General features: G+C 48.0%; 1 protein-coding gene across 3 annotated transcripts in view; it reads left to right on the forward strand.

Annotated features, from left to right (window-relative positions):
* Positions 1-389: 389 nt before the first annotated feature.
* The window catches only part of ZFAND4 (zinc finger AN1-type containing 4), a 123,377-nt gene continuing 97,763 nt past the window's right edge, over positions 390-26,003 (forward strand). Inside the window, exons 1-2 of one of the 3 annotated variants that reach the window (XM_063961496.1) lie at positions 390-693; positions 15,927-16,212. In XM_063961496.1, the coding sequence (XP_063817566.1) occupies positions 16,029-16,212 (184 nt within the window). In that variant the 5' untranslated portion in view covers positions 390-693; positions 15,927-16,028. Of the gene's footprint in view, positions 694-755; positions 1,301-15,926; positions 16,213-26,003 lie in introns of those variants that run through there. The other 2 variants (XM_063961497.1, XM_063961498.1) reach the window with 2 other exon arrangements.

Genomic DNA, 26,003 nt, shown 5'->3' on the forward strand with positions numbered 1-26,003 from the left:
GCAAGAACCGCCACTGTGTGATGTATGTGTATAAATATCGCTGATTATAACGCATAACGCATTAAGCACCTCTTCTTACCCCCTGCCTCACCGGCCTGCACTACTACTACTGCCAATGACAAGTGCAGTTAGCTACGGACACGTCTAGATTATTTGTGATCACATGTCCGTACAATTTTAACCACCTGACTGGAGATGTAAATCACGTGATAGCCGTTGTTAGGGACACGAGCTAACGTCCGGGTCTCTTCGTAACAACAACAAGCACAGGCAGACACGCCCTCGTTATTTCGCCTGCCAGTGGTTACCTCCCTTCACTGTCTGCCTGACCCCGCCCACTCTCCTTATTGGCCGCAGCTAAGGCGCCGGCAGTCCGTTGTGTATTCCTGCAGTTATATGGCTAAAGGATCTGTCTGTCTGTGACGTCACAAAGGAGAGGCGTCCGCTTAGTTTAGTCGCTGGGTACGGGTAGGACACGGGAGGTCCTAGTGTCTGCTCTGTCACCCATAGGGTGGGGTGATATTCTAGTATTTCCGCTGCAGGTAGCAGATCGCTGTCGGGGGTGCGGGGCGCAGTGCAGGGGGAGGCCATCTGGTGTGTCCGATGCCTCCATCATTGAGTCTCCGTGGGCCAACGCTGCTGCCCCTCGTGTCCCTGCCCCACGCTGCGTGACCTACAGTCTGACACGCTGAGGTAGGTCATGCCCTCCGCTAGACCATGGGAGTAGAGTGTAAGCTCTTGTGGCGATAGCCAAGTAGCCGTGGTAATGTAGTGTACAGTGTGATCTGTGAGTGTGACCCTGTTATGGCTGTGGCAGCGCTAAGCTGTGTGATTAGTGATGCATGGCGACGCTACTCCCATTGTTTCCTGGCTTGTGGGCTCCCGGTGTAGCCAGTAAGCAGGCGCAGTAGTGAGGTCAGACCCTTATAGTGCCCGTCTGACCCTACTGCCTAGCCAGGGAGCAGCGGGGCCCCCAGGCGTATTGGTGGCCATATATGTAGTGCCATGTAAGTCTATAGTTGTCTCATATGATTATATGACGCTGGTGTCTCTTTAGTGCCAAATACAGCTAGATAAAAGCGACTTGCTGAGCAGTGAATGGGAAGCAGTGTTCCCTGGCCACAGCGATGCTGGCAGCGGTGATACAGGAATATTGGTAATATAGGAATGGTTTACCACTGTTGTGTCCCAGCATATTACCACTTACAATGAATGCCCTGACCTATTGTGCTGTGCATTCAGCGGATGATGACGCCAATGTTACATACAGTGACATGCAGGTAAAGGTCGCCCATCCCAGGTAAGTGTACATAAGGTATCTGTATAACAGTTGTAGCTGTTAGTAGGGAAAGGCTGTGTCTACTGTAAGGCTGACATAGCAGCCACTAACAATAAAGCATCCATTGGTGATTGATGTAGCTTCTTGTGCAGCTACCAGCATAGGCGTGCACATGGGGGTGCCTTGTTTGCACAGGCACACCCTAAAGTGCGGCACCCCCTCACGCCAGCTGGCACACCTTGTCCTGCCATAGCACTCTGTGCAGGCAGTGCTGAGCTTCCTGCAACTCCCACATCACTAGGTAGTGAGTGATTCATTTAGTCTAACTCCCGCAGTCCCCCAGTAGTCCTGGTGGCGGGTTTGAGGGGACGCAGTGACAAGCTACATATAGTGCGGGTGGGGGCACCACATGGTGGGAAATGAGTTGTACGAGAAGAGGGTAGAGCCATATCAAGGATAAGATATGTCAGGGATAAGATGTGTGAGGGAAGAGCAGTGTTACGGGGAAGAGCCATGCCAGGAATAAGATGTGTCGGGGGGAAGAGCCATGTCAGGAATAAGATGTGTCAGGAGGAAGAGCCATGTCACGGGTAAGATGTGTCAGGGGGGAGAGCTGTGTCATGGATCAGATGTGTCAGGGGGAAGAGCCGTGTCACGGATCAGATGTGTCAGGGGGAAGAGCCGTGTCACGGATCAGATGTGTCAGGGGGAAGAGCCGTGTCACGGATCAGATGTGTCAGGGGGAAGAGCCGTGTCACGGATCAGATGTGTCAGGGGGAAGAGCCGTGTCACGGAGCAGATGTGTCAGGGGGAAGAGCCGTGTCACGGAGCAGATGTGTCAGGGGGAAGAGCCGTGTCACGGAGCAGATGTGTCAGGGGGAAGAGCCGTGTCACGGATCAGGTGTGTCAGGGGGAAGAGCCGTGTCACGGATCAGGTGTGTCAGGGGGAAGAGCCGTGTCACGGATCAGGTGTGTCAGGGGGAAGAGCCGTGTCACGGATCAGGTGTGTCAGGGGGAAGAGCCGTGTCACGAATAAGATGTGTCAGGGGGAAGAGCCGTGTCACGGATCAGATGTGTCAGGGGGAAGAGCCGTGTCACGGAAGAGATGTGTGATATTTGAATGATTGGATTAACATAATGATAGGAAATGGTTTGATGATTAAAAAATACTAGACTCACACCATGGCTAGTTTTAGCCACCCCCATAAGCAGAGCTAGGAATGTAACGTGCTGCGCGTGGTTGTAATGACAGCATGAAACCTGAACCAGTCATTGTAGAAAGCTTAACAGTGAGCGTCTGGCAATCAAGTATGTCCTTGAGCAATTGTTATAGGCAACTTGATTCACTTCGAGCCGCATTGGGTGGTTCTCTACCCTCAAAAGTAAGGTAAAGGAGTACATTTTATCAATGGAAGAGACGCCTATCTGTAAAACATACCAAAAGGCCTTTTAAACAGGTTTTACAAGCTATAACAGACAAATATGACAACAACTCAGGAAGGAGATGGGGGCTGCAAGTGAAGGCCCCATGTTGTCCATCACTGAATTATAATAACAGAACCTCCTACTTGTCAAGTCAGTGGCATCATATCCAAGAGATCACTCTCTGCCCATAGCTTACTTCATTTTGGTGCAGAATGGTGAGTGAGTCTGTTGCATGGCCATTCGTGTGTTCCTCACTGCTGAAACATGCTTTTGCCCTCTCCTTGTAATTATCTACCAGGTTTGAGTAGCTGTCATACACGTGGCTTTTCTTCACATCATGCTCACTTCTGGACTTAGATCCAGGACACTTACTCCCCATGTCCACAGATAAGTAATCCTCAAAGCATCCCTTCCCGATTATGATGACGCCAGCACCAACTTGTCATTTTCTGATGACTTCACAAACTATCGTAAGCTGTTTTGGAGATTGTTTCAGCGCGCAGTGTTCTTATTGCTCTCATGTGATTGCACCCTAAAAGGAGATTGGAGTTGGGAGAGGGTTGGGGGCTTATAAAAGAAACCATAGGAGCACATGTGAGTCACCCTGACATTGTCTATGTGTGTTGCTTTTATCACCGGTCATTCATACCCCTTTCACACAGCCCAAAATTTCCCGGGTTATTGCACATGAACGCGCACCAACCTGGGAAATTTCTCGGTGTGAAAGGGTACAGGGTAAAAATCCCGGGATTCCTGCCCCGGCATTTCAACCCTGCAATCGACTAGGGTTGGTCCCAGGATCCTCCCGGGAACCTGGTCTGTGTGAACGGGAGCCGGGTCAATGCGCCCCGGCTCCCGGTCACTTTCTATGAAGCAGGCGGCGCTTGGAGATCATGTGATCTCTTGCGCCGCGTCACCGCTGACGTCAGCAACCCAGCAATATGCTGGGCTACTGACTGCGGTTTGCAAGGGGTCTTACCCGGGAATGTCCCTGCATGATCCAGGGACCGTATTCCTGGGTAAGACCCCTGCATATCTGGTGTGAAAGGGGTATTAGTGTTTGGAACAAAGGGTGAAGATTGTTGTACAAAGCAATACCGTTGCATATTTGTTTTTTAAATTGTGTTCTAATAGCAAACATTTGTTTTTGTAAGCTAATATGGCTACTGTAGTTGTAGGACCAACAACGCATATTATGGTGGGTACACACTATGCAATACGCTCTATGGGGGTAATTCCAAGTTGATCGCAGCAGGAATTTTGTTAGCAGTTGGGCAAAACCATGTGCACTGCAGGGGAGGCAGATATAACATGTGCAGAGAGAGTTAGATTTGGGTGGGTTATTTTATTTCTGTGCAGGGTAAATACTGGCTGCTTTATTTTTACACTGCAGATTAGATTGCAGATTGTACACACCACACCCAAATCTAACTCTCTCTGCACATGTTAAATCTGCCTCACCTGCAGTGCACATGGTTTTGCCCAACTGCTAACAAAATTCCTGCTGCGATCAACTTGGAATTACCCCCTATGAGCGATATGGCATAGTTTCTCTTATGTTCTAGAGCACAGGTTCTCAAACTCAGTCCTCAGGACCCCACACGGTGCATGTTTTGCAGGTCTCCTCGCAGAATCGCAAGTGAAATAATTAGCTCCACCTGTGGACCTTTAAAAATGTTAGTGAGTAATTAATACACCTGTGCACCTGCTGGGTTACCTGCAAAACATGCACCGTGTGGGGTCCTGAGGACCGAGTTAGAGAACCTATGTTCTAGAGGATACTGGGGTTCCATTTAGTACCATGGGTATAGACGGGTCCACTAGGAGCCATGGGCATTTTAAGAATTTGATGGTGTGGGCTGGCTCCTCCCTCTATGCCCCTCCTACCAGACTCCGTTTAGAAAATGTGCCCGGAGGAGCCGGTCACGCTGAAGGAAGCTCCTGAAGAGTTTTCTGCATTTATTTTATGTTTGCTATTTTCAGGCGGGGCTGGATGGCCCTAGCCTGCCTGCTTCGTGGGACTTAGGGGAGGGAACAGCCCAACCTCTTGCAGGGTTAATGGTCCTGTTCCCCGCTGACAGAACACTGAGCTCCTGAGGGAACTATTCGCAAGCCCCACCACGGCAAGCGTACCTCCACGCAGCGCGCCGCCACCCCTAACAGAGCCAGAAGAATGAAGAGTGGTGACTACTAAGCCAGCTTCCCGGTTAGCTGGGCGCCCGCCATTATGGCGGCATGAGGGTACGGAGACGCACTGCTTCTAACCGGGGCAGAATGTGTCTCCAGACACAGTACCCAGCTGCGTCTCAGTACACTGTAAACAGTACCCACACTGGCAAAAACAGCATTAAAACTGTTTTCTCTCCATTTTAAGCACCAGATTACCTCGGCCAGTATAAAAAAGCGGGAAGACCGCGTGCCATTGAAGCGGCGGGGCCTTCACTATGAGAGGATCCAGCAGCTCACCAGCGCCATTTTCCCTTTGCAGTGGACACAGATGCTGACCTGACAGGGACGCGCAGCTCCTCCGGAGAGACTCCAGATTACCTCAGCGGTACCAGGGGGTCATAGCAGGGGGAAGAGCGATTATTAGTGTACTACGTCCCCAATCAGGGTACTTAGTCTGCGACCCGGCTAAGCTTGGCATTAGCAATAAGGGTGCGGTGGGGGCTGGCTCCAAATAACTCTGTGTCTCCCTGAAGGGCTCTTTGTGGGTTAATTGTGCTTAACCTTTTCCTCTGTGTGTCGGTTGCCACATTTACATCAAATAGTGTGTTTCTTGTACAGTGGAGTGTTCCTCTCCACCAGGGGGTTCACTGCTGGGTACTCATGGCAGTGCACATTCCCAGAATAGCGGGGCTGAACTGGAGTGGGTTAATTTCATTAAAGGAATGATCTCCAATATTTCTACGAAATTATCCCGCAATGAGAAAGAGACGCAATACTTAAGACGTACTGTGGATGAGTTCATGAATAGAGACTCGGTCCCCAAACCAGCGTTTCAATCCCCTCCCATTTGTCCGCAAAATGATCTCTGGCCCATATCCTGCAATCTGACTCTGACGGGTCAGACATGGAGGAGGGTGAGGTGGATTTGGAGGGGGGGATGCTACTCTGTCACAGGAAATAGAGGCTGTCAGAGATGTTCTGCAAATTCCTGATAAGGTGTCAGAGGAGTGTGAGGAATCTTATTTTAATGTAAAAAAGAAGTCCTCAGTCACTTTTCCTGTGTCAAAGGAATTGAATACCCTGTTTGAAGAACTGTAGGTTAATCCTGATAGGAAATTTCAAATCCCTAAAAGGTTGCTCTCCTCTTTTCCTTTTCCTCTGGAGGATAGAAAAAGATGGCAAAATCCACCGATGGTGGATGCATCAGTCTCTAGGCTGTCACGAAAAATTGTATTGCCTGTCCCTGGTGCAGCCTCCCTAAAAGACACGGCTGATCGTAATATTGAGACTACACTCAAATCCTTGTACACAGCTGCTGGGGTGGCCCAGAGACCCAATGTTGCATGTGCGTGGATCACAAAAGCCATTGCTAAATGGTCAGGTAACCTAATTGGGGGTTAGATTCCTTGTCTAGGGAGGGATGTTGTTTTACTCCTACAGCATATACAGGACTCTGCAAACTTTATGGTGGAAGCCATAAAAGAGATAGGCTTGCTTAATGCACGCACCATCGCTTTGGCAGTGTCAGCACGCAGGGGCTTATGGTTACGCCAGTGGACTACTGATACGGACTCCAGGAAAGGCCTACCATTCACAGTAGAGGACTTATTTGGAGATGAACTAGACAAATGGATCTCCAAAGCTACTGCGGGTAAGTCTACGTATCTTCCTTCCGCAGCTCCCCCAGCCGGGAAAGCTTATTCAGCTTCAAATTTACAGTCCTATCGGACGGCCAAGTTTAAGGGCGAATCCAGAGGTGCTTCTACGGCCTTCAGAGGCGCAAGGCTCTGCTTCCTCAAAGCCTTTAGCATGACTGTGGACCACGATGCCTGGAAGGCTGTCAGGTGGGAGCCCGACTAAAATTCTTCAGTCACATCTGGTCAAGTTCGTGCCGGGATCCGAGGCAAGTATAATTTTACAGCATGCCATCCAAAAACTGGTACAGGCTCACGTCATTGTTCCAGTTCCACCTCATCTACAAAACAAGGGGTACTATTCCCACTTGTTGGTAGTACCAAAACCTGACAGTTCGGTACAGCCGATTCTGAACCTCGAATCCTTGACCCCGTTCTTAAAAGTGTTCAAGATGGAGTCTCAGAGAGCGGTGATCTCAGGTCTGGAGGAGGGGGAATTCTTAGTGTCTCTGGATATCAAGGATGCGTACCTTCACATTCCGATCTGGCCGCCTCATCAGGCTTATCTACGGTTTGCACTGCAGGACTGTCACTACCAGTTCCAGGCCCTGCCATTTGGTCTCTCCACGACACAGAGGGTGTTCACCAAAGTTTTGGCAGAGATGATGCTTCTACTCCGCAAACAGGGAGTGAATATAATTCCGTACCTGGACGATCTTCTGATAAAGGCACCGTCCAGGGAGAGGTTGCTGGACAGCATTGGTCTCTCAGCCAAACTTCTACAGGATCACGGGTGGATTCTGAGCCTTTCGAAATCTCACCTTGAGGCAGCACGGAAGCTTCCATTCCTGGGAATGATACTGGACACGGAGTAGCAGAAGGTGTTCCTTCCATTGGATGGAAAAGTCATTGGTAATCCAGTCGATGGTTCGGGATGTCTTTAAGCCAACCCGGATATCGGTGCATCTATGCATTTGCCTTCTGGGGAAAATGGTGGCCTCTTACGAGGCACTTCAATACGGAAGGTTTCACTCAAGACCCTTCCAGCTCGATCTGTTGGACAAATGGTCCGGATTGCTTCTTCACATGCACCAGAGGATCCATCTGTCGCCAAGAGCCATAAACATAAAGTCCCGTGCATCACACACACACATTTAATTTTGTTTTCCTTTTAAACTGGTTTGTTAAGAAATTGTTACGTGAAAACTTTTTCTCTGACGTCCTAGTGGATACTGGGAACTCCGTAAGGACCATGGGGAATAGCGGCTCCGCAGGAGACTGGGCACATCTAAAGAAAGCTTTAGGACTAGCTGGTGTGCACTGGCTCCTCCCCCTATGACCCTCCTCCAAGCCTCAGTTAGATTTCTGTGCCCGACGAGAAGGGTGCACACTAGGGGCTCTCCTGAGCTCTTTGTGAAAGTTTTAGTTTAGGTTTATTATTTTCAGTGAGACCTGCTGGCAACAGGCTCACTGCATCGTGGGACTAAGGGGAGAAGAAACGGACTCACCTGCGTGCAGAGTGGATCGGGTTTCTTAGGCTACTGGACATTAGCTCCAGAGGGACGATCACAGGTTCAGCCTGGATGGGTCCCGAAGCCGCGCCGCCGGCCCCCTTACAGAGCCAGAAGAGCGAAGAGGTCCGGTGAAATCGGCGGCAGAAGACGATCCTGTCTTCAGATAAGGTAGCGCACAGCACCGCAGCTGTGCGCCATTGCTCTCAGCACACTTCACACTCCGGTCACTGAGGGTGCAGGGCGCTGGGGGGGCAGCGCCCTGAGACGCAATAAATCGATAAAACCTTATATGGCTAAAATAAATGCATCACATATAACTCCTGGGCTATATGGATGCATTTAACCCCTGCCAAAACATATAGAAAAACGGATGATAGGCTCCGCCCCTTTCTCGGCGTCCTTATCTCCTCAGCACACTGGCGCCATTTTCCCTCACAGCTCAGTTGGAGGGAAGCTCCCTGGCTCTCCCCTGCAGTCACTACACTACAGAAAGGGGTTAAAAAAGAGAGGGGGGCAAAATTAGGCGCAGTATAAACAATACAGCAGCTATAAAGGGAAAAACACTTATATAAGGTTATCCCTGTGTATATATATATATATATAGCGCTCTGGTGTGTGCTGGCAAACTCTCCCTCTGTCTCCCCAAAGGGCTAGTGGGTCCTGTCCTCTATCAGAGCATTCCCTGTGTGTGTGCTGTGTGTCGGTACTTTTGTGTCGACATGTATGAGGAGAAAAATGATGTGGAGACGGAGTAGAGTGTCTGTAATAGTGTTGTCACCCCCTAGGGGGTCGACACCTGAGTGGATGTACTGTTGAAATTGCGTGACAGTGTCAGCTTTGTATAAAAGACAGTGGTTGACATGAGACAGCCGGCTACTCAGCTTGTGCATGTCCAGATGTCTCATACAGGGGCTCTAAAGCGCCCGTTACCTCAGATACAGACGCCGACACGGATACTGGCTCCTGTGTCGACGTGAAGAGACAACCGTGATTTCCAATAGGGCCACACATTGCATGATTGAGGCAATGGAAAATGTTTACACTTTTCTGATAATATGAATACCACCAAAAAAGGGGTATTATGTTTGGTGAGGAAAAACTTCCTATAGTTTTCCTGAATCTGAAAAATAAAATGAGGTGTGTGATGATGCGTGGGTTTTCCTCCGATAACAATTGATAATTCTAAAAAGTTATTGGCAGTATACCTTTTCCCGCCAGTGGTTATGGTGCGTTGGGAAACACCCCCTACAGGGGATAAGGCGCTCACACGATTGTAAGAACAAGGGCTCTACCCTCTCTTGAGATGGCCGCCCTTAAGGATCCTGCTGATAAAAAGCAGGAGGGTATCCTAAAATGTATTTACACACATACTGGTGTTATACTGCGACCAGCAATCGCCTCAGCCTGGATGTGCAGTGCTGGGTGGCGTGGTCGGATTCCCTGACTGGAAATATTGATATCCTAGATAAGGACAGTATATTATTGCCTATAGAGCAATTAAAAGATGCTTTTCTATATATGCATGATGCACAGCGGAATATTTGCCGACTGGCATCAAGTATAAGTGCTTTGTATCTACCAGTAAAGTGGTCAGAGATTCCAAACGGCATTTGGAATTGCCTTAAAAAAGGGGATGTACCCTAGGTCGCCTCTCAAAATAAGACGCCGTATTATCAGGCGCAGTCCTGGTTGGCAAGCGGACAAAAGGGTTCCTCTTTTCTGCTCGTGACAGAGGGAGAGGAAAATGGCTGCAGAGATCAGCCTGTTCCCAGGAACAGAAACCCTTTTCCGCCGCTGCCAAGCCCTCAGTATGACGCTAGGGCTTTACAAGTTCAGGCACGGTGGGGGCCCGTTCTCAGTGAATTTCAGTGCGCAGTGGGCTCACTCGCAAGTAGACCCCTGGATCCTTCAGGTAATATTTCAGGGGTACAAATTGGAATTCGAGACGTATTCCCCTCGCCGTTTCCAAAAAGTCTGTTTTACCGACGTCTCCCGCTGTCAGGGAGGCAGTTTTGGAAGCCATTCACAAGCTGTATTCCCAGCAGGTGATAATTAAGGTACCCCTCCTGCAACAGGGAACGGGGTATTATTCCACACTATTGTGAGACCGATTTTAAAATCTTTGAACACTTACATACAGAGGTTCAAATTCAAAATTGAGTCACTCAGAGCAGTGATTGCAAACCTGGAAGAAGGGGACTACATGATGTCTCGGGACATCAAGGATGCTTACCTTCATGTCAAAATTTACCCTTCTCACCAAAGGTATCTCAGGTTATGGTACAGAACTGTCACTATCGGTTCAGACGCTGCCGTAGGGATGGTCCACGGCACCCCGGGTCTTTACTGAAGTAATGACCGAAATGATGATATTTCTTCGAAGGAAGGGAATTTTAGTTATCCTTTACTTGGACGATTCCCTGATAAGGGTAAGATCCAGAGAACAGTTGGAGGTCGGTGTAGCACTATCTCAGGTAGTGTTGCAGCAGCACGAGTGGATTCTCAATATTCCAAAATCGCAGCTGGTTCCGACGACTTGTCTTCTGTTCCTAGGGATGATCCTGGACACAGTCCAGAAAGAAGGTGTTTCTCCCGGAGGAGAAAGCCAGGGAGTTATCCGAGCTAGTCAGGAACCTCCTAAAACCGAACCAAGTTTCAGTGCATCAATGCACAAGGGTTCTGGGTAAAAATGGTGGCTTCCTACGAAGCAATCCCATTCGGCAGATTCCACACAAGAACTTTCCAGTGGAACCTACTGGACAAATGGTCCGGGTCGCATCTTCAGATGCATCAGCGGATAACCCTGTCACCAAGGACAAGGGTGTCCCTCCTGTGGTGGTTGCAGAGTGCTCATCTTCTAGAGGGCCGCAGATTCGGCATTCAGGACTGGGTCCTGGTGACCACGGATGCCAGCCTGCGAGGCTGGGGAGCAGTCACACAGGGAAGAAATATCCAGGGCTTATGGTCAAGCCTGGAGACAAAAATATCCTGGAACTAAGGGCCATTTACAATGCCCTAAGTCAAGCAAAACCTCTGCTTCAGGGTCAACCGGTATTGATCCAGTCGGACAACATCACGGCTGTCGCCCACGTAAACAGACAGGGCGGCACAAGAAGCAGGAGGGCAATGGCAGAAGCTGCAAGGATTCTCTGCTGGGCGGAAAATCATGTGATAGCACTGTCAGCAGTGTTCATTCCGGGAGTGGACAACTGGGAAGCAGACTTCCTCAGCAGACACGACCTCCACCCGGGGGAGTGGGGACTTCACCCAGAAGTCTTCCAACTGATTGTAAACCGTTGGGAAAAACCAAAGGTGGACATGAGGGCGTCCCGTCTTAACAAGAAACTGGACAGATATTGCGCAAGGTCAAGGGACCCTCAGGCAATAGCGGTGGAAGCTCTGGTGACACCGTGGGTGTACCAGTCAGTGTATGTGTTCCCTCCTCTGCCTCTCATACCAAAAGTACTGAGAATCATAAGAAGGAGAGGAGTAAGAACGATACTCGTGGTTCCGGATTGGCCAAGAAGGACTTGGTACCCGGAACTTCAAAAGATGCTCACGGAAGACCCGTGGCCTCTACCTCTAAGAAAGGACCTGCTCCAGCAGGGGCCTTGTCTGTTCCAAGACTTACCGCGGCTGCGTTTGACGGCATGGCGGTTGAACGCCGGATCCTGAAGGAAAAAGGCATTCCAGATGAAGTCATCCCTACCCTGGTCAAAGCCAGGAAGGATGTAAGCGCAAAACATTATCACCGCATTTGGCGAAAATGTGTTGCGTGATGTGAGGCCAAGAAGGCCCCTACAGAGGAATTTCAACTAGGTCGTTTCCTCCATTTCCTGCAGACAGGACTGTCTATGGGCCTAAAATTAGGGTCCATTAAGGTTCAAATTTCGGCCCTGTCGATTTTCTTCCAGAAAGAACTGGCTTCAGTACCTGAAGTTCAGACATTTGAAAAAGGGGTACTGCATATACAACCTCCTTTTGTGCCTCCAGTGGCACCTTGGGATCTCAATGTTGTTTTGAGGTTCCTTAAGTCACATTGGTTGAACCACTCACCACTGTGGACTTAAAATATCATCTCACATGGAAGGTGACGATGCTGTTAGCCCTGGCTTCAACCAGGCGTGTGTCAGAATTGGCGGCTTTTATCATATAAAAGCCCTTACTTAATTTTTCATTCTGACAGGGCAAAATTGAGGACTCGTCCTCAATTTCTCCCTAAGGTGGTTTCTGCTTTTCACATGAACCAACCTGTTGTGGTGCCTGCGGCTACTAGGGACTTGGAGGACTCCAAGTTACTTGACGTTGTCAGGGCCCTGAAAATATGTTTCCAGGACGGCTGGAGTCAGAAAATCTGACTCGCTGTTTATCCTGTATGCACCCAACAAGCTGGGTGCTCCTGCTTCTAAGCAGACTATTGCTCGTTGGATTTGTAGTACAATTCAGCTTGCACATTCTGTGGCAGGCCTGCCACAGCCAAAATCTGTAAAAGCCCATTCCACAAGGAAAGTGGGCTCATCTTGGGCGGCTGCCCGAGGGGTCTCGGCTTTACAACTTTGCCGAGCAGCTATTTGGTCAGGGGCAAACACGTTTGCTAAATTCTACAAATTTGATACCCTGGCTGAGGAGGACCTGGAGTTCTCTCATTCGGTGCTGCAGAGTCATCCGCACTCTCCCGCCCGTTTGGGAGCTTTGGTATAATCCCCATGGTCCTTACGGAGTTCCCAGCATCCACTAGGACGTCAGAGAAAATAAGATTTTACTTACCGATAAATCTATTTCTCGTAGTCCGTAGTGGATGCTGGGCGCCCATCCCAAGTGCGGATTGTCTGCAATACTTGTACATAGTTATTGTTAACTAAATCGGGTTATTGTTGTTGTGAGCCATCTTTTCAGAGGCTCCTTCATTGTTATCATACTGTTAACTGGGTTCAGATCACAAGTTGTACGGTGTGATTGGTGTGGCTGGTATGAGTCTTACCCGGGATTCAATATCCTTCCTTATTATGTACGCTCGTCCGGGCACAGTATCCTAACTGAGGCTTGGAGGAGGGTCATAGGGGGAGGAGCCAGTGCACACCAGCTAGTCCTAAAGCTTTCTTTAGATGTGCCCAGTCTCCTGCGGAGCCGCTATTCCCCATGGTCCTTACGGAGTTCCCAGCATCCACTACGGACTACGAGAAATAGATTTATCGGTAAGTAAAATCTTATTATTGCTTAGTAGCAATTTAACTTAACACTCACTAAAATCTTTGTATTTTGAGAACTAAGTCATTTGAATATCTGTACTTGTCACGTCAGGGGTGTCTTAAGCGAGGAGGGGGCCCATGTGCAGACTCCATGGAGACCTCCTCTCCATGGCGCTGTAGGCTCCGACACTGCGCCGGAGCCTACTGCGCATGTGCAGGTCTCCGGAAACATGGCGCCCGCCATGTTCCGGAGACTAAATTTAAGTTGCGCATGCGCTGCGGCCATTTTGAAGTCCATTTTGTGCTGGACGGAGGCTGCAGCGTCCGATGCTGGACTCCGAAGAGGTGAGTACTAAAATGTGTGCGGTGTGGGGGCCCCCCTGGACCCAGGGGCCCGTGTGCACCGCACCCATTATAGAAACGCCAATGTGTCCCGTGCATCACTGAGAATCACCCAACATAATATTATTATTATTATTATTATTATTATTATTATTATTATTATTATTATTATTATTATTATTTTTTGTCAAATTAATGGTGCTGTTCTAGTGACTGGCCTGTTGATGATATGGGTAAGACGGCTCAAACATGAGTCAAAACACATTATGAAAGGATATCGACATGGCCATATGTTGCCTGTAAATATTCCAGCCAGGCCGCCTGACTGATGAATGGCAGTGTCATCTAATTTGGTGACTCAAACATAAATTAGAAAACAAGAAATATTTGAATATGATAGTTTTGTTGCCTGCCTGTAATAAAGGACAGACACTGTGCCTGCATAGTAACCTGATGTCATTGCAGCCGATTCCCCTCCTGTAGAATGTCACGATTTGTGCACCGTGAGGCCATAGTGCAACTCATAACTGACCTATTGCAGCATTCTGTTTGCAGCCGTTGTCACAATGGGCCTGACACTCATTTATGCTTTAAGATGTCTGAGATAATCATCCTATTTTGTTAAATACATAAATCATTTTGTAGAATTTCTAACCACAACTAAACCCTAATTTGCACATTGCAGTTAAACATTTCCTAAACTATTATAAAGAAAAATAGCTTTACACTTTCTGTTCTGTGCTCTAAACCCATCTTGCTAAAAACCCTTCTGATGTGCCCAAATTGCAAACATGGCGCTAGCTTCTGCCATTCTGAGCAACGTTGTTTGTATGTAGATGCTGTTATTTGTGAGGTCGTCAGTGGGAGTCTCACCCTATGGGGGTCATTCCGAGTTGATCGTAGCTGTGCTAAATTTAGCATAGCTACGATCACCTTCCCTGACATGCGGGGGGACGCCCAGCACAGGGCTAGTCCGCCCCGCATGTCAGTCTGGCCCCCTGCCCCGCACAAATATAAAAGCCGGGCACAGCGGCAATGCTTTTGTATTTGAGGAGTAACTCCCGGCCAGCTCCTGCGACTGGCCGGAAGTTGATCGTCTCTGCCACTGGCCGCTGCGGCCCGCACCCCCCATCCCCCCTAAGCGGCGGCTTAAAGCTGCTGTCCAGCCCCCTCCCACCCTGTGACCGCCTCTGCCTGTCAATCAGGTAGAGGCGATCGCTACTGAATGACTGCCTTCGGTCGTCCGGCATGCAGTGCGCCGGCGCATGTGCAATTCCGACCCGATCGCTGCGATACTGCAGCGAGCGATCGGGTCTGAATGACCCCCTATATTTCTAGCTAACTGCAGCGTTGGCATACAACTTCCTTACATCTCTGAATCTGGCCCTCAGATGCCACCTAAGCATACTTTACCAACTTTTTTCCTGGATGAGGCAGCTAGCATGAAGCTACACATGGAGCCGCGCTCATCTGAGGCAGGACCATTGCAGGCGTGCACTCCCGGCGTTAGTAGGCGATCCATCCGCCTAGTTACGCCGGGAGTGCTCGGAGATGCTCCCATTTTGAGCGTCTGTCCGGGCGCGCGCACCCGCCCGAATGGAGACGCTCTCCATTCAAGTCAATGGGATGCATCTCCATTACGCGTGTGCCGCTGGACAGAGAAGCACTAGGCACGCCTAGTCACGGGAATCGCATCATTGCAGCCCCGTTCCCCTTCTGTACTATGCCACAATTTGTGGCATTGTGCAGCGTGGGGATACAGTGACTCAATTCTCAGCGAATTGCATCATCAAGCCCTTACCACCCACTTGGGAGAAGTAGGTAGATCCAAAAACTTTCTCCGTTCTTTCTGAAGTCCAGGAGAGCTCTCCAAAACTTGTGGATAATCCAGGAGAGGAGGCAACATGACTAGGAAACCCCTGCTAAAGCAGTTGTAAGAATATGTCCAGGGGATGTGCCACTCTCCCGTTTCATCTCCTTACCACAGTAATGAAGCTGCAGTACCACCTGGGAGCTTGGAGCTGAGTTGGCAGAACTTATTCAAGTGTTGGGTTATTGATACTACCACTCACTGCCCTCTGTAGCCATGTGAGCAGAAAAGATTTATGGGTGAGCTACCACCATTGTTTGAAATATTAAAAAGGGTTTCCACAGTCGGTTGACTATTATTAGTGAATGCACTCTTATGACTTATTTACTTTTTTAACGTTTTGTTGGGCCTGGATATGGCATAGAACTTCCTTTGTGATTATGGCTGATCTATGTTTTACCTAATGGAAATGAAAATACAGATACATTGTTTTCCTGTCTGAGTGGCCCAGGCATTTTGAATGTATTGTATTCTTTAATGTTTTATTTCTATTTCTCTCTCTAGGTTTCCACATTTAAAGATGGAGCGCAACAATATGCAATTTTTCTGCAGTTCTGATGTCTCCTAATTTTAATTCTACTCATTCCAAATTTTATACCCCGTGCAATGGCAAACAAAAAGGAACCTCCTTTTTTTAATGAAGATAAAGTCGGATCGCTCCATTACAAGCTACCTTTTTATGAGACAATGGAACTGTTAATTGAAACCCTTACAGGGACATGCTTTGAGCTGCGGGTGTCCCCCTTTGAAACGGTGGTCTGTGTAAAAGCTAGAATTCAGAGGCTGGAAGGTAAATGTTTTTAGTTTTGGATCTTTTCCTAGTGAGGGGTTAGCACAGTTCATCTCACTAGATGGACTCATTTATTATAATATGAAATGCCTATTTTAATTGTGATGTTTGTCAAATCACTATATGGTTATGACAAGTCTTTGTACATATTAATACTTCTTATATTGCTCCCTGTGCATGCAAGCATACACATTTCTGATAGATTTGCATATATCAGTGTCCTGTGTCTACCTGGTTTCTAATGACACATAAGGCTAATATAAATGTGTGTGTCTGTTTTGGTCACATTGACCAGTACTGATGGAACAAAGGGCCTAATTGAGACCTGATCGCTGTGCTGCAAATTTGCAGAGGCCTGCGATCAGATAGTTGCTGCCCAGGGAGAGTGAAAACCCGCCCCGTGCAAGTGTGGGAAAGCATGTGTACGGCGTGCGAAAACTTTGCCAGACAGCGGATAGCTGTAAATCCGTTCGCAACTCACTTAGCATCAAATGATTTTTCCATACTGTGCAGTACGTATGTAGCCCAAGACTTACTCCTACAGTACGCTACAAACAGGCTGAACAGGGCCGGAGCTGACGTCACACACCCTCCCAGAAAACGCACAACAGCGATCAGGTCTGAATTGGGCCCAATGTTAAAAATACATCATGGCAGGTCTTACTTCAGATTATGACTATGAAGAGCACAACCTAGAACAGGCCTGGCCAACCTGTGTCTCTCTAAGCTGTTGTGAAATGACACATCCCAGCACGCTCTGCCACCGTTTTCACATTTTCCTCATAGAAAAAGTATAGAAGGGCATGCTGGGACTTGTAGTTTCACAACAGCTGGAGAGCCACAGGCAACTGTGCCCACCTGTAGTGATCAGTACTTGCTAGTATGCGCCTGACAGGAACCACTACCTGTGACCTGTTTTCTGTAGTTTTACTACAGCAGCAAAGAGGGGTCTATCTTCCTAAACATCATTTGCAGTTAGTAGCTGCTGGCACTTTACTTACTCCATTCCGCCAGAGGAATTGTGGAACATACTTCTCTCATCATTAAATGAACATAAGTCACTTTTTCACATTATATGGACAGGTCAGTTAGCTGCACACCTCACTGCTTATTGGGGTAACCCAGCATCTCCGATATTCCTGCGCACCTCTGATGTTGGTGGGCCACATATTGCCAAACAGCTGATCAGAACGCCAGCATCTCTTGGCATTCATCTCCTATTGACTCTTCCCTTAAGGCTGGGGCCACACATAGCATTTTAGTGGATCCCATTCAGCGGAACCCGCTTGGCCGTAAGGAGGGTTTTGTGTTCATACATATGAGTCATCACCGGATGCTGCAGAACAACCTACTGCCATCATGTCTGCTGGCAGGTACTTTGGTATTTTTCTCGGGGGTTGAGGGGGTGTCGTTGTCAGTGCTTTCTGTCCATGTGGAATACCCTCTGTCACCTCCTTACCATGGGGAGATCGCAGGTTCAGCAGCCTGTCTTATTCCGCGTTGCTGCAGGGATAGGGGGTAGGTGGTGCGCTCACTCCTGGCGTGCAGTACATGTGGAGTGGCCCCGGGCTATTGGAGCCGTCTGTAGGTGGCTGGTGCTGAGGTCTCAGTCTCCTGTGCACTGACTGGTGGCCATTAATTTCCTATAGAGTGGGCAGCACAGCGCACGGTGTGAACATATAAATTTAAATGTGTGTCCTAGTTGAAATCCCGTCGTCCTGTCATCAAGCTCAACTGCAGCAGGCTGAAAATTAGCATGTGCATATGTATTCACCCCCTTTGCTATGAAGCCCCTCAAAAGTTCTGGTGCAACCAATTACCTTCAGAAGCCACATAATTAGTGAAATGAAGTCCACATGTTTACAATCTGAGTGTCTCATGATCTGTCAATATAAACCAGTGCCAGATTAAGGTTCACATGGGCCTGGAGCTGAAATTCATAAAAGGCCTATTGTGTGCTGCTGCAGTGGATGTGACTAGTGATGTGGGGGGCATGCCCAGTAGTGTGGGGGTGTGGCCTGCATCATGGGCTGTAGCAAGAGCCTTCAATTGCCCCGCCCCCTACACACTTTACTTATAAAGATGTAGCCACGGTCATCCATCCTGCTGCTTGGCATATAAAGTGTGCCCACAACTAGGGCGCACGTGTGCGTTTAAGTACAAGCACCCATAGGAATACATGAGCAGCTCAGTGCGGCAGAGCTGCAGTATGATGAGCGTGGCTTCATCTGTATCCACAGTGTAATGTGAAAGTCTACAAACAGAAGGAAACCATACTTGTTATCCTGACAAAAAAGGAAAAATGGCGCTTGGTGATCATATGAATTTGAAGCCTATCTACTAAAGAGAGCATATGTGTCACTAAGCGATATCATGAATGTGACATTGCTATATACACTACTGTATATAAAAAAAAGAGAGCCCTAACCTTATTAATAGCTACACAAAGAAAATACTAGAGCTAGACCCGATAGTGAGATTTAAAAAAAAAAAAAAAAGGTCTGTACAAAAACTACATGTCACCACCAAGTCATGTGATGTCTTGGTGGTGACATGGGGAAACGTGGTGTCTTGGTGGGGTCATGTGGTGACATGGGGTATCATGTGGTGTCTTGGTGAGGTCTTGGTGGTGACATGGGGTATCATGGGGTCTTAGAGGTGACATGGGGTATCATGTGGTGTCTTGGCGGTGACATCAGATTTACTTGGTGGTGGCACCGATTAACCAATTTCCCCTACACAGCATTTACCAACATATCCCTGTCAACGAACCCATTATTCAAGCACCCCCTCCCCCCCCCCCCCCCCCCCCCCCGGTGCATTCATTACCTCATCTCTCCCCAAATCATTATCAATCCCTCCTCCCAACACCCATTAGCGCATTCATCCACCCACCCTATCAGCTCCCATAAAGCTCCCCTCACACAGCACCACCCATACTATCCTCACAGCGGCACCCATACTACTCTCTCACAGCGGCACCCATACTACTCTCTCACAGCGGCACCCATAGTACACAGCACCCATTAACATCCCCCCCCCACCTAGCACTCAGTAAACCAACAATGTTTCCATCCCAATGCCCATTCACCCTCATACAGACACGCTCACACATATACACACACCTCACTCACATATACACACACATAAATCGATTGTGCTCATCATGGAGCTATTATAGAAGTTACCAGACACCATGCTGCAACATCAGCAGCTCCATCCTCATGTAGTACAGTCTGGGGGCGGAGCTTGTTTGTGTCAGGCTCAGTCAGGACCCAAGTGAAGGAGAAAGTGGACTCTGGAGGAGAGCGGAGGGGCGGCCAGTGCACTGCCTGCATGGCTCTGCGGCTACCGATCACACTGACAGGTGAGAGTGCCGAGGCTTCAGGAGGCGGGGCCTGGGAGGATGGCTGCTGGCAGTCTGTGACAGGATAAAGTTCTATCCTGTCAACGCTGTCAGTCTCCTGCTGTGGGCCCATTTTCAATGGGGGGCCTGGAACTGCAGCTCCACCCGCCCCATTGTTAATCCAGCCCTGATATAAACACACATTTTCTGAAAGGCACCAGAGGCTGCAACACCACTAAGGAAGAGGCATCACACCATGAAGACCAAGAAGCTCTCCAAACAAGTCGGGGACAAAGTTTTTGAGAAGTACAAGTCAGGGTTGGGTTATAAAAAAAAAAAAAAAAAAATTAAAAAATCCAAATCTTTGATGATCCCCCGGAACACCATCAAATCCATAGTCTTCAAATGGAAAGAACATGGTACCCACAACAAACCTGCCAAGAGAGGGCCGGCGACCAAAACTCAGACCGGGCAAGGAGGGCATTAATCGGAAAGGCAGCACAGAGACCAAAGGTAACCCTGAAGGAGCTGCAGAGTCCCGCAGTAGAGACTGGTGTATCTGCGCATGTGACCACAATAAGCCGTACACTCCATAGAGCTGGGCTTTATGGAAGAGTGGCCAGAAAAAAGCCACTACTTAGTGTTACAAATAAGGCACATTTTGAGTTTGCCAAAAGACATGTGGACGACTCCCCAAATGTATGGAGGAAGGTGCTCTGGTCAGATGAGCCTAAAATTGAACTTTCTCTGGCTGGGTCCACAGGATAACATTGGGATATGGTTGAGTGATCTGGCCCTCCCAGGATGCATCGGGGCTTCACCATATAGTCTCGCCCACTGACTCAGTCAAATCAGTTTTTTGCTTGGTGCTGCAGGAAGCCGCATGGTCACAGGGCTGCTGTGAATAAGCAGCCTGAAGCTTTTATTATGTTGTTATTTTTATAGACTTACTATGTTTTTTGAGCGACTTTTCTTAAACGCATACTGGAAAGAGTCGCTCCAACAACTCCCCACCGGGTCGCAACAACGCTTACCTTCGCGGTCCAGTGCTGTCTCGACGGGCGTCTGTGTCGGATGTTCTAGCAGGTCCAGCAGACGTAACCAGGCTGTGGCCGGAGCATGGGGGGAAGGGAAGTCTATGGATTTCCTCTTACTAGAGGGGTCCGGACACAGCTACACTGTACTGTATTGGTGAAGACTATAAACAGTGTGTTGATGCGCCAAACATCTCGAGTGCGACCGCGCTACGCTCTAGGGATCATTGGCGCCTGGACTAGGTAGAGGCCGCGATCCTTAGGGTTTAAGTCAACAGGGGGATTCAGACGCTTTCCTGGCCGCCCCTCCTCCGAATTCATGACCAGTTTCCGCGCGTCTCCCGTCCATGAACTGAATGACCTCACTTCTGTCTCAGACGCTACCACGAGGGTACTTGGTCGAAGCTTATACGCTGCGGTTGTGTACACTAGAGATCCCGCCTAGACCGATTCGCAGGCCTTAGCGTCTGCATACACGTGGAAGTCGCTGAGCGACTGTGTCCGTTATCAGGAGCGGTAGTGTACATCGGTAGCGTCTGAATCCACTCAGTGTCTTACGAGCGCATTTGCTTGGATATGGAAGTGTGGTGAGTCTCCCTGTATCCCGCTCTACGGAGGAAGGGTATACAGTACTAAAAATTCTCTCTACCTGTTAGTATGAATTGTTAATTTTTAGTACATATTAGATATGAGATGCATGTTATGTTGAAAGAACCAATTGAAACAGAAGTACAATTTTCCTACTTACTTGTAAGTTGTTATGGGGGTTGTATTCTCATATGACAATGTCTAATGCCTTAACATGTGACTGACTGCTAGTATGTGTGCTGACTTTTCTATGTTGTCAGTCCTGTTCTGACCCTCAATTCAGGTGCACGGCTGTGGTCAGATTGATCTCACTTCTATATACTCATATATAGGTGATTTTCCGTCACAAATTGTGTAGTAATAGATGATTATCATGTCTGTGAGCGGCAAAAGTGACGAGGAGAATTTTATCAAGCACTCCTACATCCCTAACATGCTTATCTTGTAAGACAGGGTTAATTGGTATGGACCAGTTGGTCACTTATGAGGGTTTGTGTGCGAACTGTTTTGCTTTTCAGCAAAGTAAAAAGCAGGAGTTGGTTCAACCACCAACAGAAGCACCATGGAATATGTTCGCAAAGACTTTTTTAACTTCAATAGCGGACAGGTTAACTCCGGTGGCACCATCTCAAGGGTTAGGTTACACTATTAACCCATACATGCAGCTCCCTTCCTACGGCTTGGTTCCAGTAGCCTCTACAAGCAACCAAGGGACAAGTAAGACTAAGACAAATGCGCCTATGTGGCAGACTACACAAGATGATACAACAGATGATGATGCAGTATATTCAAATACTCCGTATGATGATCAGTTGCAGAGTTTTAGTTCAGAGGATGTAGCTGAACTTATTGATGCTGTGAAGGCTGTTCTCTTTGGAAGAGCCAGCCAAGACGGTGTTAAAATCTAAAGCACCTGTGTTTAAACGAACAAAATCAGTTAAAACTGAATTCCCAGCGTCAGATGAGCTGACGGAAATGATGGATGAGTCTTGGGTGACGCCCAGTAAGAAATAAAAGATTCCGAAAAGATGGAATTCTTATTATCCATTTCCAGCTGCGGATTGTTTGAAAAGAGAAGTTCCTCCAAAAGTAGATGCACATGTACTGCGACTTGTGCATAAATCTGCTTTACCACTGTCATCTACCTCGCTAAATGATGTCCCAGACAGAAGGGTAGATAGCTTCTTGAAAAATTAGTTTTCTCTAGTAGGAGCAGTGGTAAGACCTGCTATGGCTTCGGCCTGGGTAGCAAAGGCAATGGGCGAATGGATAGAGGAACTAGAGAATGACATCTCTTCTCCTAGTAGGGAGCAAGAGTATCATTTAAGCCGTTTAAGACAATCTGCCCAATACTTGGAAGAAGCAGCAATTCATATGGGTACAGTTGCTTCTAAAGCTTCAGCCTTGACAGTAGCCGCTCGCAGAGCAGTTTGGCTACGTACCTGGGAGGCAGATGCAGAATCCAAGAAAGAATTTGAAGCATTGCCTTTCATTGGTAATATATTGTTTGGGAAACCATTATCTGATATCCTAGAATCAGAGGCTGAATCAAAGAAGGTCAGATTTCCGGCTACTTATAACCCTAAGTCTAAGGGTTCAAAGTTTCGCTGGCAAAGCAAAGCGAAAGCTAAAGAGGAGTCTAAGCAACCCCAGTTCAAAACCAGGGGTAGGAAGCAGTGAGATAGCAAAAAGCCAGCTTCCAAGCCTGAACAGAAACCATCAGCCTGAAGAGACGGGCCTCCGCCTGGAGGATTCCAGGATTGGTGGCCGACTCCTCCTTCATTTTGCACACATGGCAACAGTCAACAACAGATGCCTGGGTGCAGAAGGTGGTATCTCAGGGGTATGGGTTCCCATTCAGGAGGCAGCCTCCTCAAAGATTTATTTGCACAAGCCTGTCTCGTATAGAGTCGAAGGCCAATGCCCTGCAAGAAGCAGTCCAAAAATTACTGCAGTCAGGTGTGATTGTCCCAGTACCGCCATCACAGAGGGGACAGGGGTTTTACTCCAATCTATTTCTGATCCAGAAGCCAAATGGGTCATTTCGACCAATTCTCAATCTGAAAATGTTGAACAAATACATTTGGATCCCAAGGTTACACATGGAGACGTTACGCTCCATAATGTTGGCTATGGAACCGGGAGATTACATGGTATCTCTGGATGTACGGCATGCTTACCTACATGTGCCTATAGCACTGTCTCATCAGTGTTACCTCAGGTTTGCCATCCTCCAGGAACATTTTCAATTCCAAGCTTTGCCCTTCGGGCTAGCAACAGCACCCAGGGTGTTTACCAAAATTATGGTGGTTATGGCAGCTTGTCTGCGCAAACAGGGGATAAGAATATTCCCATACCTCGACGACCTGTTAATCCTAGCACATTCGCAGGATTTACTTTTGAGCCATCTTCAACAGACAATAGTTTGTTTACAGAGACACGGGTGGCTTATAAATTGGGAAAAGTCGTCTCTGAATCCGTCACAACGGATGGTTCATTTGGGGGCCATATTGGATTCAGACCTACAGAAAGTTCTCTTACCATAGAAAAAGATAGTCAAGGTGGAGGTCATGGCTCAGGAAGCGTTGCATGCCCAGACAATGTCAGTCCATGCAGCAATGCGACTGTTGGGTCTGATGGTATCAACCTTCGACATGGTGGAATATGCGCAATTCCACTCCAGACCATTGCAGCACCTTATTCTGACCAAATGGAACGGAAATCATCAGACGATAAAAAAGCAGATGATAAAGTTTCCAGTAAACGTAAAAAGGTCTCTAACGTGGTGGTTACAGACAGACCATTTAAACAAAGGGAGACCCTTTTGGATAAAAGAATGGCAAGTCCTGACACCAGATGCGAGGCTGGGGCGCGGTACTCGGGAGCCTTTGATTTCAGGGAAAATGGACCGCAAGGGAAAGTCGCCTGCCAATAAGTCTGTTGGAAATAAGGGCCATTTACATGGCTCTAGTTCAGGCAAAGGACAGTCTGCAAGGAAGACCGGTCCAGATTCGCTCAGACAATGCGACAGCAGTAGCATACCTCAATCATCAAGGAGGAACTCACAGCAAAAGATTGATGGAGGAAGTAACGCCCATTCTAAAATGGGTAGAGCTCCATCTTCCAGAATTGTCAGCAGTGTTTGTCCCAGGTGTTCTGAACTGGGAAGCGGATTTTCTCAGTCGACACACCATTCAGGAAACCGAATGGGCATTACACCCAGAAGTGTTTCAGACACTAGTGAACAGATGGGGTCTACCAGAGATGGATCTCATGGCGTCTCGTCTAAACAACAAAGTTCCGAGGTACGGATCGAGAACAAAGGATCCCAGAGCGGTCCTTGTAGACGCACTGTCAGTAGAATGGAAATTTCATCTGGCATATCTGTTCCCTCCAATATCTCTGTTACCTAGAGTAGTGAGAAAAATAAAGCAAGCAAAGGGAGCCATAATTCTAATAGCTCCAGCTTGGCCAAGAAGGCATTGGTACACAGATCTACTGAGAATGTCTGTTGAAGCACCAATATTGCTTCCTCAACGTCCAGATCTGCTAATGCAGGGTCCTTGTTGCCACAGTCTTCTGGATCGTCTGTCTTTGACGGCGTGGCTATTGAAACCTCTATCTTAGAAGCTAGAGGATTTTCAAAACAAGTAATCCAAACTATGCTTAGGGCAGGAAAGCCTTCTTCAGCTCATGTGTATCATAGAATATGGCAAGCCTATATTCATTGGTGTACTGGAAAAAGTTTGAATCCAAGATCTTTTAAAGTATCCAGGATTTTGGATTTCCTTCAAGCAGGATTGGATAAAGGTTTGAAAGTAGCTTCCTTGAGAGTTCAAGTATCAGCGTTAACTGTATGGTTTCAGCGAAAGATTGCTGATTTACAGGATGTACATATTCAACCTCCATTTGTTCCTCGTGCAGCTCCCTGGGATTTGAATTTAGTTCTTAAATTCCTCCAGGGTCCTCCGTTTGAACCGCTTAAGAGAGCAGATGTTAAATGGTTAACGGCTAAAGTACTGTTTCTACTGGCAATGGCGTCAGCCAGAAGAGTGTCAGATTTAGGAGCGTTATCGTGTAAGTCTCCTTTCCTAAGCTTTTTTCCAGACAGAGCAGTTATCAGAACGAGATCTGGTTATCTTCCGAAGGTGATTTCAAAGTTTCACCTAAATGAAGAGATTGTAGTCCCTGCTTTTCAGGTATCGGGACTATCTGCGGGAGAAGCGTCGCTGGACGTAGTCCGAGCTTTAAGAATCTACATAGATCGTACTAGTGCCATCAGGAAAACAGATTCTCTCTTCATCCTCTACGGATTACATAGAAGAGGATGGCCTGCTAGTAAACAGACGCTGACGAGATGGCTCCGAATGGTAATATCAGAAGCTTATTCTCATGCAGATCTCCCTACTCCGGCTAATGTCTCTGCTCATTCTACACGTAAGGTAGGTCCTTCATGGGCAGCACAACAGGGTGCTTCAGCAGAACAGATTTGTAAGGCAGCCACATGGTCTTCCATAAACACATTCATTAGACATTATGCCTTGGATACTTTTGCCTCTCATGATGCAGACTTCGGGCGAAAGGTCCTCCTGTGTAATCAGGAGCGTCCCCACCACTAAAATTGGCTTTGGGAATCCCAATGTTATCCTGTGGACCCAGCCAGAGAAATAGACGTTATGGTAAGAACTTACCGTTGATTACGTGATTTCTCTTATGTCCACAGGGATCCTACCCTGACGCACCTGATTTGAGAATCTTGACAATCGCTAAACTTCTTCCCTCTTGTATGGAAGGGTGTGCATGTGTGTTCTTATCGCCTAAAT

The sequence above is a fragment of the Pseudophryne corroboree genome, chromosome 3 (assembly GCF_028390025.1).
Source record: "Pseudophryne corroboree isolate aPseCor3 chromosome 3, aPseCor3.hap2, whole genome shotgun sequence".
In the NCBI taxonomy this organism is placed as follows: domain Eukaryota; kingdom Metazoa; phylum Chordata; class Amphibia; order Anura; family Myobatrachidae; genus Pseudophryne; species Pseudophryne corroboree.